The sequence below is a fragment of the Crinia signifera genome, chromosome 4, assembly GCF_055691185.1.
Source record: "Crinia signifera chromosome 4, ASM5569118v1, whole genome shotgun sequence".
NCBI lineage: Eukaryota > Metazoa > Chordata > Amphibia > Anura > Myobatrachidae > Crinia > Crinia signifera.
In genome coordinates, this window is record NC_139220.1 from 114,669,743 (window position 1) to 114,682,002 (window position 12,260).

Below are 12,260 nucleotides of genomic sequence, written 5' to 3' on the forward strand. Positions count from 1 at the left end.
TAATGTCCATGTCGACTGTGTCAACATTCAGGTGAAAAACTCCATGTCAACCTAACACAATGTCGACCATCAGTCATGTTGACCTTCAGTGGTCAATCTATTGCTTGTAGACCTAACGCTTGTCTATCCTATGATCCATACCCATTCAAACAGCCTTTAGAGGTTATAGTGTTTTTAGAAGCTAGTATATTGAAGCAATAAAATAACTGCATTTTTTTCTAGTTAATAGCCAAATAGATGCAGCAGCAGCAGTTAAGAAAAAGTGCATTTAACTATCATTAAATAGTTATTCCCATTACTTAATTACCATAATATTGCCAACTATGGTTTATGTTTGACATAGTCCTTTTATGCCGTACTTATTATCATATGTACCTTGACATTTACTTTTGTTATGCAGTGACCTGCCCTGGACTCACGTCCTCTAGCCCCCTTAAATAAATCTACTTGGTTTTTGTACTCATTAAGGCTGTGATGATTGTGTGTATGAGGCTAGCCTCTCTGCTACAGGGCGAGGTGGATAAAGCATGTGAAGTCATTGTCAAAGAAAAAGGGAGATTGTCTGTAGCTGCAGTCTCAGCTGTAAGGTACCATCTACACCCAAGTTATCTGTGCCTGCATATATACCTGGTATACCAAACCTAGATAAAGGGGGGTATTCAATGTGGTGGTCACGGCAGTCGAGCTTGACCGAGAACATGCAGGCGGGATTCAATGTCCCGCCTGCCGGGTAGCGAGAAGGGGGCGTGACCGCGAGTTACGGCCTGGAAAAGAACGAGCTGCAGCCGGCAGCTCGTCACTTTCCAGCCGTTCTCGGCAGAACGAGCCCGACAGCTTGTGATGTCGGGCTCGTTCTGCCGAGATACTCTGCTCAATGCTGTCGGGGAAGACAACATTGAATAGACGGGATATGCTCGCCGGAGATTGAATATCCTAATGTCTTCAAAACCACCAGAGCAAGCAAAAGACTTGTGCGAAAGGCCATAGAAACCAACTATTACTTTAAAGGAGCTACAAAGTTTAGTGTCTCAGACTAGAATGAAGGTGTATCAGTCAACCAAATCAAGAGCTGTATAATCAACTGGTCGGTATAGCAGGAGGATTCGAACGAAAATAATTATTGAAGAAGACCACAGTAATACTGTAAATGTTACAGTGACCCAGCTAAACTGTAGGATAAAATCTTGTGCTCAGAAAAGACAAAAATGGAGCTTTTTGGACCCAAATGCAAAAGACTAAGGGACAGATTCAACTGCGGGTGGGATATTGGGATAAAAATTGCATTTTTCTTGCATCTCCAGAGCAAGTCCGATTTTTTTATAAGATCTTTAAGTTTAGCCCACTACCTAGTGTAAAGATAGAGCGTTGACAGTGATAGAGTGAAAGATAGAGGGGTGGCGTTGACAATGGGGGTGCATTTAACATTGTAAGCACCCATCAGGGTACTTGTTCAATTAAAAATCGCATTGCATTGCATGCGATGCGACAAGATGCACTTCGATCAAAATCGGGGGCGCCGTGCTAGGAAACAATAACCAAAAATAATTATGACGGTGAAAATCTACCTTAATGAACTACTGGTTCGAAATTCAAAGTCTCATTTTGTAACGGTGGCTTTTTAAGGCACTGAATTTTTTTTGCAAGACATTTTTTACTTTATATTTGTGTTTTGCATGCATTATTTGATCTTTAAAACTAAGTAGGCTATTTATCCTAGCTTAGAGAGAGATAAAATAGTAAGAGATAAAAAGTACTAACCAATCAGCTCCTAATTTACATGTTAAAGACTGTGTTTGAAATACAATACTATTAGAAGCTCATTGGTTGGCACTTTATCTCTCACAAATGTATCTATTGGCAAGCTTTGATAAATACCCCCCTAAGGGACTACATTTTATTTTAGTATGTATTAAATATGCAAGAGCAGCCACTTTATAAATGTGTGATCTATCTTTGCTTTGAACTGAAACGTTTTGATAAATGCATATGCAAATACTAAAAATTATTCATGTAAGTATCAAGCCAATATTATTAACATTTGCATTTATGATTGTAGTATTTAATTCCATATCTACAAAATCATTTAAATGAGTGGTTATCAAGCTCTGCCCTCAGAAACCCAAACAGCGCACGTTTCCCAAAGCACAGGTGTAGTCTTGACTCACTGAAATATTTTGAAACATCCACAGGTGGAGCGGATTATTTAACTTGTATTAGTAGACCTGAAAAGCATGAGCTGTTTGAGGCCCTGAGGACAGAGTTTGTGAACCTAGGCTTTATATAATGATTGGATGTTCCTATAGTGCAGGGATGCGGAACCTTCGGCCCTCCAGCTGTTGTTGAACTACACATCCCAGCATGCCATGCAACAGTTGTAGCAAAACTGTAACAAGGCATGCTTGGATGTGTAGTTCCGCAACAGCTGGAGGGCCGAAGGTTCCCCATCCCTGCTATAGTGGTATCTGAAAGGACAACAAATTATGTCACCTCAAACCTAGGCACAGATGTTTTAGGAGCATTGCATTGCATTAGGTGCCGGACCATAGAGACAGTCACATATCTAATGAAGCATTGCATGTTTGTTAAAACCAACTTACATTTCTATTTGGTCTTTTCTACCATAGGGTCTATGGAATCAACACAGAGACACCTGTGGTGGGTATAAGGTGGGCAGCAAACTCTTGCAGAACCAGTAAGCTTACCTTGAAGAAGTGATGCTATAAAGGCAGTAGCCACACTGCTAGAGCATAGGAGTATTGCATGGTCCAGGCGATATTTGCCCTCGGGAATCCAGCCTAATATAACTGCTGCAACAGCAGCCAAAAACCCAACCACTGTTGCTTGTACCTACAGAGATACATATACATAGAATTATTAGTCCAAAAACATAAATGGGTAGAGAACATTAATTGCAACTTTGCTGGAATTTGTGTTCTTACATGTTGATGTTTGATTTTCAATACATAAAGCTACAGGATGACTTCCCAACATTGGTGCATATGCAGGTTTCCATGTTTACACATGCCAGTAAGGACAAGTACGGAAACATCTTTTTTTCAAATATGGAAACATCTTTTTTGCCTAATGCTGTCTGCCAGTGCTTAAGGGCAGTAGTATACCAGATGTTACATTGTACCTTTCTCCATCATCAGCAGCTCTGCCATACTGGGTAACAGGTTAGTTTTAGATTGTGCAGGAGTTAACGACCCTATTCCAGTTTTACTACCAGGCAAGTACCAGTAATGTTGCAGGGATTTATATAATGAGATGGTTGCAGCTGCAGGGTCATTATGTTCTACTGATAACATCCCTACTGCTCAAAAAAACGCCCCCTTTTCGCAGATCGGCAGGCAGGACATTGAATCCCGTCTGGCGATCTGTGGTCGAGCATAACGAAAACAGGCCAAGGTCACGGCTGTTGGGACAGATTGACAGTCATGACCCGGGATGGAATACCCCCCTAAATGGTAAATTTACTAGAGCTTCTAAAAATTAAAAGTGGTGATGTTGCCCATAGCAACAATCTGATACGGTCTATCATTTGTATTGCATCCTAGAAAAGGATAGAATCTGATTGGTTGCTGTGGGCAACATCTCTTCTTTTCATTTTTAGAAACTTTAGTAAATATTCCCCTAAGTGAGGAGATGGGTAAGAGGCAAGTGATGTCTACTATTATGACAAGTTGGATTACAAGGGCCAGATTTACTAAGCTTGAAAAACTATAAAATGGAGAGTGATAAACCACCAACCAATTAGTTCCTAACTGCCATGTCACAGGCTGGGTTTAAATGACAGATAGGAGCTGATTGGGTGGTGGTTTATCACTCTCCAAGTGCCTTTTCAAGCTTAGTACATCTGGCCCCTGGTTGTTTAGGAGACAGGCCCCAATTTCCTCACAGGATTTATTTGGAAAGTGTTCCATAACACATTACTTATTAACTTGTTTTACTTTCCAGTCTGAATTATAACATCTAGGTCCTGAAAATAGAATGCAGATAATGGTATCTACCACTGTAAGATAAATGTCCACAGCCAAGGCTTATACACAAAAAGAACAATGTTACTAATATGCAGGTTTCTCTAATAGTTCAAAAGAAACATGAAATGTAATGAAGCATAATTTACCTGTTTTAAAGCTAGATTACCAATAATCAGATTCCACTTCTCAATAGGGGAATCCATCTTCCCAACATTGACCTAAAGCAAACACAAACATATGTCACTGTTCTAGGTAAACGGTTTAGCGAGTAAAATATTAAAATCTACAGACAAGTCTAATAGGGCCCATATTTGAGCAATTACAAAACAATGTCCGTGATTTAACAATGCATACCAATGCACCCAATACAATGAGTTATTTGCAAATCTTTTTCATCCAAAGTGCCCATAAATCAACTTAAAGGGTCATTATTTTATTAACCAAATTTAAATAATGTTAATTTATCAGTAAGATGCAGAATTGGTTGGCAAATGTGTTGGCCTCATATATATCACATGGGACCCACTTAATGTTGAATTCCATTAGCCACAGTAATTAACCATGTGGTAATTGATCGAATGGGGTTAATAATTACAGTCCGTGATAAGTTTACAGACTGCACTTAACGCAGATTTCTATTCAAGCCTGACAGAAACTCGAACAGAAATCTATCATAAGTGCCCTTATAATGGGTGCCACAAACACCTTAACCAATAGCTCTGGGTCCTTTTCCAAGAACAAATGGCTTAACTCATATTAATACCATATTTCCCATGTCTGCCAATAATTGCTCCATTCCATGGAACATTGTGTTTGCGTCCATCATTGAATCAGGCCCATAGTTCAAAGAATTCCTGATTGTTTTTTTTTTTTTTTTTTTAACACGGGCACAAGGGTTGTTACCCGCACAGGACCCTCATTGTGGTTTTTGAGGAAAAAGAAAGGACCCCCCTTAAACACGTATTACTTTGTGATTTAAATAACAAGGTGTTAAGTGGAGGTGTGCTACCACGGAGACAAAAAAATAGGATATATCATGAACAGGAAAGAAGAAAGTTTGTCAATGGTGTGGAGCACCTAGAGTTTCTCACAAATTGAATAAAATATAACTTTTATTACTGTGGTTAAAAAACAAGTGAAATATAACAAACACACATGGGGGGTTATTCAGGTTGATTCGCAAGGCTGCGAATTCGCAGCCTTGCGAGTCCACCAAACCCCGCCCGGCAAACGACCGCCCCCCTGCCGCCCCCCTCAAAGTGCGGCTTCGCCTGAACAGCTGCGAATGGATGTTTTGCATAAACATCCATTCGCATGGCTCGGGTAACCGCCCATATCTTTCGATGGTCACCGACCATCAAATGATGTTTAGCGTGCACGCATATATAAGTGACTTTTCAGTTACTTACATTTGCGCGCACGCTGGCGTGGATATGGGCGGGCAGCTGACATCCAATGATGTCAGCTACCCACCCCCCACACCCGTGTCACTGCCCCATTACCATGAGAACACCGAGCGTTCTCATGGGAATGCCCATGGAACGCTGGGCGTTCCCATATGGTAATGGGGCAGTCTGGCGCCCATCTCCGCCCCCCCCCATCCCGGCATGGGTGCGTGCACCCGGCGACCCGAAAGGTCGCCGTGGGTGCACGCATCATACGCCTGCACATGCGCAGATACCCGCCTGCGCATGCGCAGATGCGCAACATCGGTACTGCGTGCGAATGCACGCAGTACCGATTGGATCTGAATCAGGCCCATGGAACAATGACAGGTGAAAACAGGGAAGGAATGAGGTGTGTTAAAATACGGTGGCTTGCTGACCACGCACTGTTTAATGAATGATTTATTATAGTATGATAATTAGGTCATTGACACAAACACTATATAATACATTACTTTTGAAAACACACTTTGTATAGAAGTGTCTATTATTGTGTATTGGCTACTCTTATGGTGGTATGTTGGGCTGTCCCAATAAAGATATAATCAAACAACAGAATATATCACATTAATTATGGGGTCTCAATCACTTTTTTTTTTTTTTTACAAAATTTATGGATTGGCTGATTGCTGAGAAGGGAGTTTAATGCAATTTTAATGCATCAAAGATGAAAAAAAAAAATAAACGATAGTGTTCTCTATCCACCTTCTTCTTTGGTTTACTTTAAATTTGCCAAATGAAGATCATATTCTGTGTTTGGTATAAACGAACAGTGAAAAAAAATTAAATCATAATTCATACAAAGCCTATTTAGTAAAACCCTATGCTACAGATTTGTAAAAATTCAGACTGATTAGAACAAACACAAACCATAATTTAATGCACAGATTTTTTTATGTTGTTCCAGATAATGGTTTTCCCCAAATAACTGAGATATGGCCGCAAGGCCTTTCTGTCCTGATGCAAGGCTGAATACTCTTCAGGCTGATCCTGTGGGTCAGTTCTATTATTATATATCTAGCTGTTTTTATCTTTGGCTAGTAATGAGCTGCAGCAGACCCAATGCTGATAATGGTCTTACATTTCTATTAGGGCATACTTGTCCTAGAGGTCGTAAATGTAGTTATTGTAATACATACAGGAAAAATGAGTGCCAGAGGGCTTTTGTAAAAAAGCAAGGTGGATAACACAGGGACACAAGACCCTGGTTCACTGCTGGTGGTTCGTCTACTTTTACCTTATTCTTTCTGTGTATAAATTGTTGTCTTAATTTCATCCTACTATCGAGCTTGTCTGCCCATTGCTCATATTATTGGTCTTCAAATGTCCTTAGTTTTACGCATGGCTGCTCTGCGGTTTGTCTTGTTTCACTGTAATAACGGTTATTCTATGTTCTATTCTATGTTCATCAAGTATCATTCCTCTAACCACATGTATCTACACTGATCTCTCTGTTGACCACCCTGTTTTTACTGGTTACTATAATTGGTTGACCTTGTCTAGGTCATCAGTCAATAGGTTAACACCAAATGATCAACATTCTGGGGGATATTCAATCAGAGGTCACGACTGTCGGGCTGGCCCGACAGCCGTGACCCTGTCCCATTCGGCAGGCTGTCCCACCTGCCGAACACCGGAAAAGGAGCAAGGCCACAAGATACGACCGTAGATCGTCGAGCTGCGGCACGGGCGTTCTCGGCAGAACGGGCCTGACTGCTTCTGAAGTCGGGTCCGTTCTGCCGAGATCCCTGTTCAATGCTGTCGGGAAAGACAACTTTATACTGTTTTTTAGTTCAAGTGCCTTAACTGCACCATAGCCTGGTGCCTCACAATTACCTTAAGAGCAGGGCTGGGCAATAGCGGCCCTCCAGATGTTGATGAACTACACATCCCAGCATGCCTTGCATCAGTTTCAGCATGGCCACATAGCAAAACTGATGCAAAGCATCCTGGGATGTGTAGTTCATCAACAGCTGGAGGGCCACTATTTCCCAGCCCTGCTTAAAAGGGTCGTTTTAAAATTCATAATAACTTTTGTGACTCACAAAAAATAAAACTTTTTGCTGTAATTCTTACTCCAGTAATTAATTCCTTCCTTTATCACAGTTATGCGAGAATGTATTGGATTACTGTGCTTAAGACGCAGAGTCCTTTGTTAAGTCATTTTCACAATCTTACACATTATTACAGCTTTCTGAGCAGACAGTATAAAATTGGATGCATAATCTTAACAAAGAGAAATGAGCCTGCAAACATTTGTTACTTGGAAACAATTATTTTAGCATTGATTTTCCCGTGATATGGCCGAGCTACAAAAACTGCACAAATAACATTTAGCCAGGATCACGTTACAGATTCATGATATTGCTTTAGCATTGAGCGGCTTCAGAAGGGAAGCACAGTTATGATTAAATTGCTGGCCTCTGAATTTCCATCCACAATGCCTGCTTTTGTATGTCCTTGAACAAATCACTTTTCTCCGACTGCGAATCAGAGACTGATAGAACACTAAAAGCTCATTCAGATGCTGTTGTGCCCACAGCCTGGTGCATGTAGCTCCTGAGACCTGGAGGATGCGCTTTCCTGAGCACATTGTATCAGCACAATACTTTATTCCATAATTAGCATTGCTAAAAGTGGGGCTTTAGAAAAACAACATCTCTCACAGTCTGTAATGCTAAATCATACTATACAGGTTGTTTTTTTTGGGGCCAAATAAATTAAACAGGATTGAATTTAGCAAATTTGGCTCCTGTACAATTGAATAGAATAACTATTTCCTTGCACAGGAAAAAAAAAACAGTTTGAAGATATTATCTCTGTAGTACAACAGTAAGTGAGCCCCATGTAACTCAGTCAAATGGCATGACTGCTAAGGATAGATGCAAAATACACATTCCATTATTTGGCACAACCACAGAAACTCAGTACATAGGTACATCTGATCCTATTTATTAAAAAAACTCAATCAGTAGCAACTATGCTACTGTATGTATGTTGGTTAAAATGTCGACATGCAGTATATCAAAATACTGTTTGTTGGCTGAGTACATGTTGACATGTTTGTCATGTCCACATAATGTCTGCTTGTTAAGGTGGCCATACACACGCAGATCTATCTTCAGATCTGGCTGGTTGGAACAAAATCCTGGTTATGGATGAGAGCAAATGACAGTTGACCATTTGCTTGGAAATGCTGGAAAACTGTCAAACTGTCACTCATCCATAACCATGTTTTTGTTCCAACCAGCCAGATCTGAAGATAAATCTTACTAGTGTATGGGCCCCTTGACTGCCCCATAGCTACCACCATTTGGCATTGTAAATTTGGGTGCTGAAAAGTAGGCACGGCCTTGTGCAAAGCAGATGTGGCCTTGCGGTGTGCCCCCATTTTCACCAACACTTCCTGAAACACTAGGCTGCCCCCAGGCTTCCCCCAGGCTCTGAAGCAGATGCCATGACATCTATTCACCATCTGCTCTGCATAGAAAGAGTGCTACCTCCAACGTTTCTCCCCTGGGGGTTCTGTGGCCTGCAGGTGGGACGGCGTGGCAGTCCCCAAAAACCGGGACTGCCTGCTGAAATTGGGGCAGTTGGAAAGTGTGTGGCTATAAAATGTCACAATTTCAAACTTCTGAGGTCAACATGCACATGGTATGTCCTGTCCAACTATTTCACAGTGAAAGCCACATACAAGATACAATATAAAACAAGCGCTATTTAAAAATCAGATGATACAATGGCTTACATAAGGGATCATAGAAATAATAGGAGTATATTTATTAAAGGTCGATTTTTAATCGATGGACATCGATCTAAATAAATGTGCTTCAGGAGCTGAGGGCCAGATGTATCAAGCTCCATAACGTGATAAAATGGCGAGTGATAAACAGACAGCCAATCAGCTCCTACCTGTCATGCTACAGGCTGGGTTTGAAAAATGACAGGTAGGCGGTTGTTTATCACTCTCCATTTTATCACGTTTTGAAGCTTGATACATCTGTCCCTAAAACTAAAATGTATCATCAAACAATGTTTGATATTAAATGTTGAAATGCTATTAAGTGTGTGTGTTTAGCTAAATAACAACACAGATTTAGAGAATTAAAAAATCGCTCAAAATGACTCAGTAAATATGACCCTTAGAATAATAAGAGTTGGGGACAAAAAGCTAGCATGCATATCCATATTTATTACTAGGTAAATGATTGTAAACGTTCTAGTTCCGCATAAATAACTAGGTCGAAGATTTTGATTGTATAAAAAAGTGCTTAAAATCAAAGTTCGAGGTTATTCACTCACCGCAGTTGAGAGCCTAGATGCTAATGTCATTTCTAGGTTTCCTTTAAGGCCGAGAAGTGCAGGAACCAGGATGAACACTTCAGTAAGATTCTTAAATACTTCCCAATGCTGTTGAAAGAAAAATAAATACATGATGATACAATCACCTATTTTATAATTATTATTACATGCCATTTATTAATAACCATACCTGACTTAATGTACAGAAAAAAAAACAGTTAATTAAATAGGATACCCTGTTATTTTAATGTTCACAAACAGGTATAGATATATTTGCATAATAAGGGCTAGAGCAATTCGTGGACCAGGTGACCAAGAGACCAACAATTTTCATATGGATTTCCAGATCTCACAGTTTGCAACCCTAATCCCAGTTCCCATTTGGTAGAGACTTTCAACTCCATGTACATTAATGCAGCCACTTTTTCAATCCAAATTTTCTGCAAAAGGAAAATTTAAAAATGTGCAAAACGATAAAAACACGGAGGAGTTCTACTCAATTATATTTGCTTGTAACATAGCTGTTTTTTATTTGACACATTTTGCTAATGCACTCTGTTGCTTTTATGTTTTAATATTCATTTTTCTTTTCTTAACTGTTGTGTGTGCGTGCAAGTGACTTTTTCGTCATTTTCACTGTACAAATGAACTGCAGACACTACAATGCTGCTCCAGCTTCGTATGTGTCCACATATGCTTATGGAGGGGATAAAACCCCTCTGATCTACTTGGGTTTCACTAATAAACTACTCACCACTGTACTACCAGGTGTGGTAGGATGTCGACATTCTGAATATTGACTCCAAAATAACATGTTCTGAATGTGGACAGTGTAGAGCAGGGGTGTCAAACACAAGGCCCGCGGGCCAAATCTGGCCCGCCAGACCTCTTCATGTGGCCCGCGCAGCCGCCGCCAGCCTTCACCTTTTATTCTCGATTTTATTTTTAAACAAGAAAGCCACCTCTTCAGCGTATGCGCGGCAGCCTACAAGCCAGAGAACGTCTGCCCTCTAGCGCAGTGCCGCCGGTCGTCAACCCCTTCTCCGCTCCCACCTGCTGTATAGGAGCCAGAGAGAGGAAAGAGCAGGTCTGTCGTGGTGAATGGTGCTGCTGCTGTGCGCTCCAGGTCACTTACTGCTGAGTGTGCACTGCACAGTGCCTGGGAGCACGCTGCCCCCCACTCCTGGATAGATAGTGCGAGGAGCGCTACTCACAGGAGGGAGGGGGAAATGCGCCTGTGTGAGAGCGCAGCTGTGTCCTTGGTGGTGGAGCTGCTCAGACTGGAGTGGACGCATCAGAGCGGGTAAGTGTCAAACTCTCTGCCTATGTGTGTGTGTGTGTGCATTGGCACATTGCAGCCCATCATTAATTGCTGTGTCCCATGATAATAAGCAGGACATATGCCCTAAGACTGAGTGCTGCCCCCCTGTGCAGGCAGCGTGTGCCCTAATGCACTGCAGTTCACAGCAATAGCAGGAGGGAAATGCTACTGCTGAGTATACAATAATTGAATGCAGTGACAATAATTTATGATAATAAAGAGTGGACACATAGTCCTACAGATACAACCAGCCCTTTGAGGGTGACCAAACTGCTGATGCGGCCCCCGATGAATTTGAGTTTGACAATCCTGGTGTAGAGTGTCAACATAGCTGTAAGTCAACATCTTACATACCATTTTCTAAATATTCAAGCCTCACCCTAAATATAATACTAAATAGAATGGTCATCAGTTTGACTGTCGACATTTAAAATGCTCAGTAGTATGAATATGCAATATATCGTTACATGCATAATTTAACAGACCGTGTCTTCCGTGGCATTACCCCATCTGATGAGATGCAACCAAACCAATTCATTGCTTAATTCAAGGGTATACAATAATTTTGTAAGCTTTAAATATCCTGTTAAATATAGACAACACTTTATCGGAGGTCCTTAGAAATATCCCATGATTAATGCCGGGCATGTGAACACATACCTGTGTGGTGAGGACAACAATTTGGAAGTGAAGACTCCAGTCTCCAAACTAACAACTGATTTTCTGCCAATGATTTACACTCCCAGCTGGTATATTTACTCAAGTGCAAGTTTATAGAAGTGATGTTCCCCATATAAACCAATCAGATTTTATCTATTATCATGAGAATGTGCTAGATAATAATAAGTACAATCTGATTGCTTGCTATGGGCAATATATGGGTTATACCTAAACACTTTTCAATTGAAAATTTATGCAGAAATTCTGAAGATTCTTAAGGGCTCCTAGCACCACCTTGTGATTACAGGCTTTACTTTCTTAGCTTTAAAATGACTTGCCATGAAAAATTATATAGTATGAGTTTGAGTTTTGAGTATATTATTGTCACAGCTTAATAAGAGCAAAAGGAAAAAAATGTGCGTGCTACTGTAGTTTTGCTGTCTAGTTGCTTAAGGCAGTGCTTTATTGTTACAAGGCAAGTTGACAAACTTCGAAAGAAATTCATGATAGTAGTAACCTGGGCAACTTATCTTTATGCATTTAAAAAGGAGT

General features: G+C 40.7%; 1 protein-coding gene across 1 annotated transcript in view; it reads right to left on the reverse strand.

Annotated features, from left to right (window-relative positions):
• SLC41A2 (solute carrier family 41 member 2) overlaps positions 1–12,260 on the reverse strand; it is a 99,310-nt gene that overhangs the window by 53,517 nt on the left and 33,533 nt on the right. Inside the window, exons 3-5 of the mRNA XM_083182286.1 lie at positions 9,728–9,835; positions 4,127–4,198; positions 2,703–2,847 (exon numbers count right to left, since the gene is read on the reverse strand). Of these exons, the coding sequence (XP_083038412.1) occupies positions 2,703–2,847; positions 4,127–4,198; positions 9,728–9,835 (325 nt within the window). The remainder of the gene's footprint in view (positions 1–2,702; positions 2,848–4,126; positions 4,199–9,727; positions 9,836–12,260) is intronic.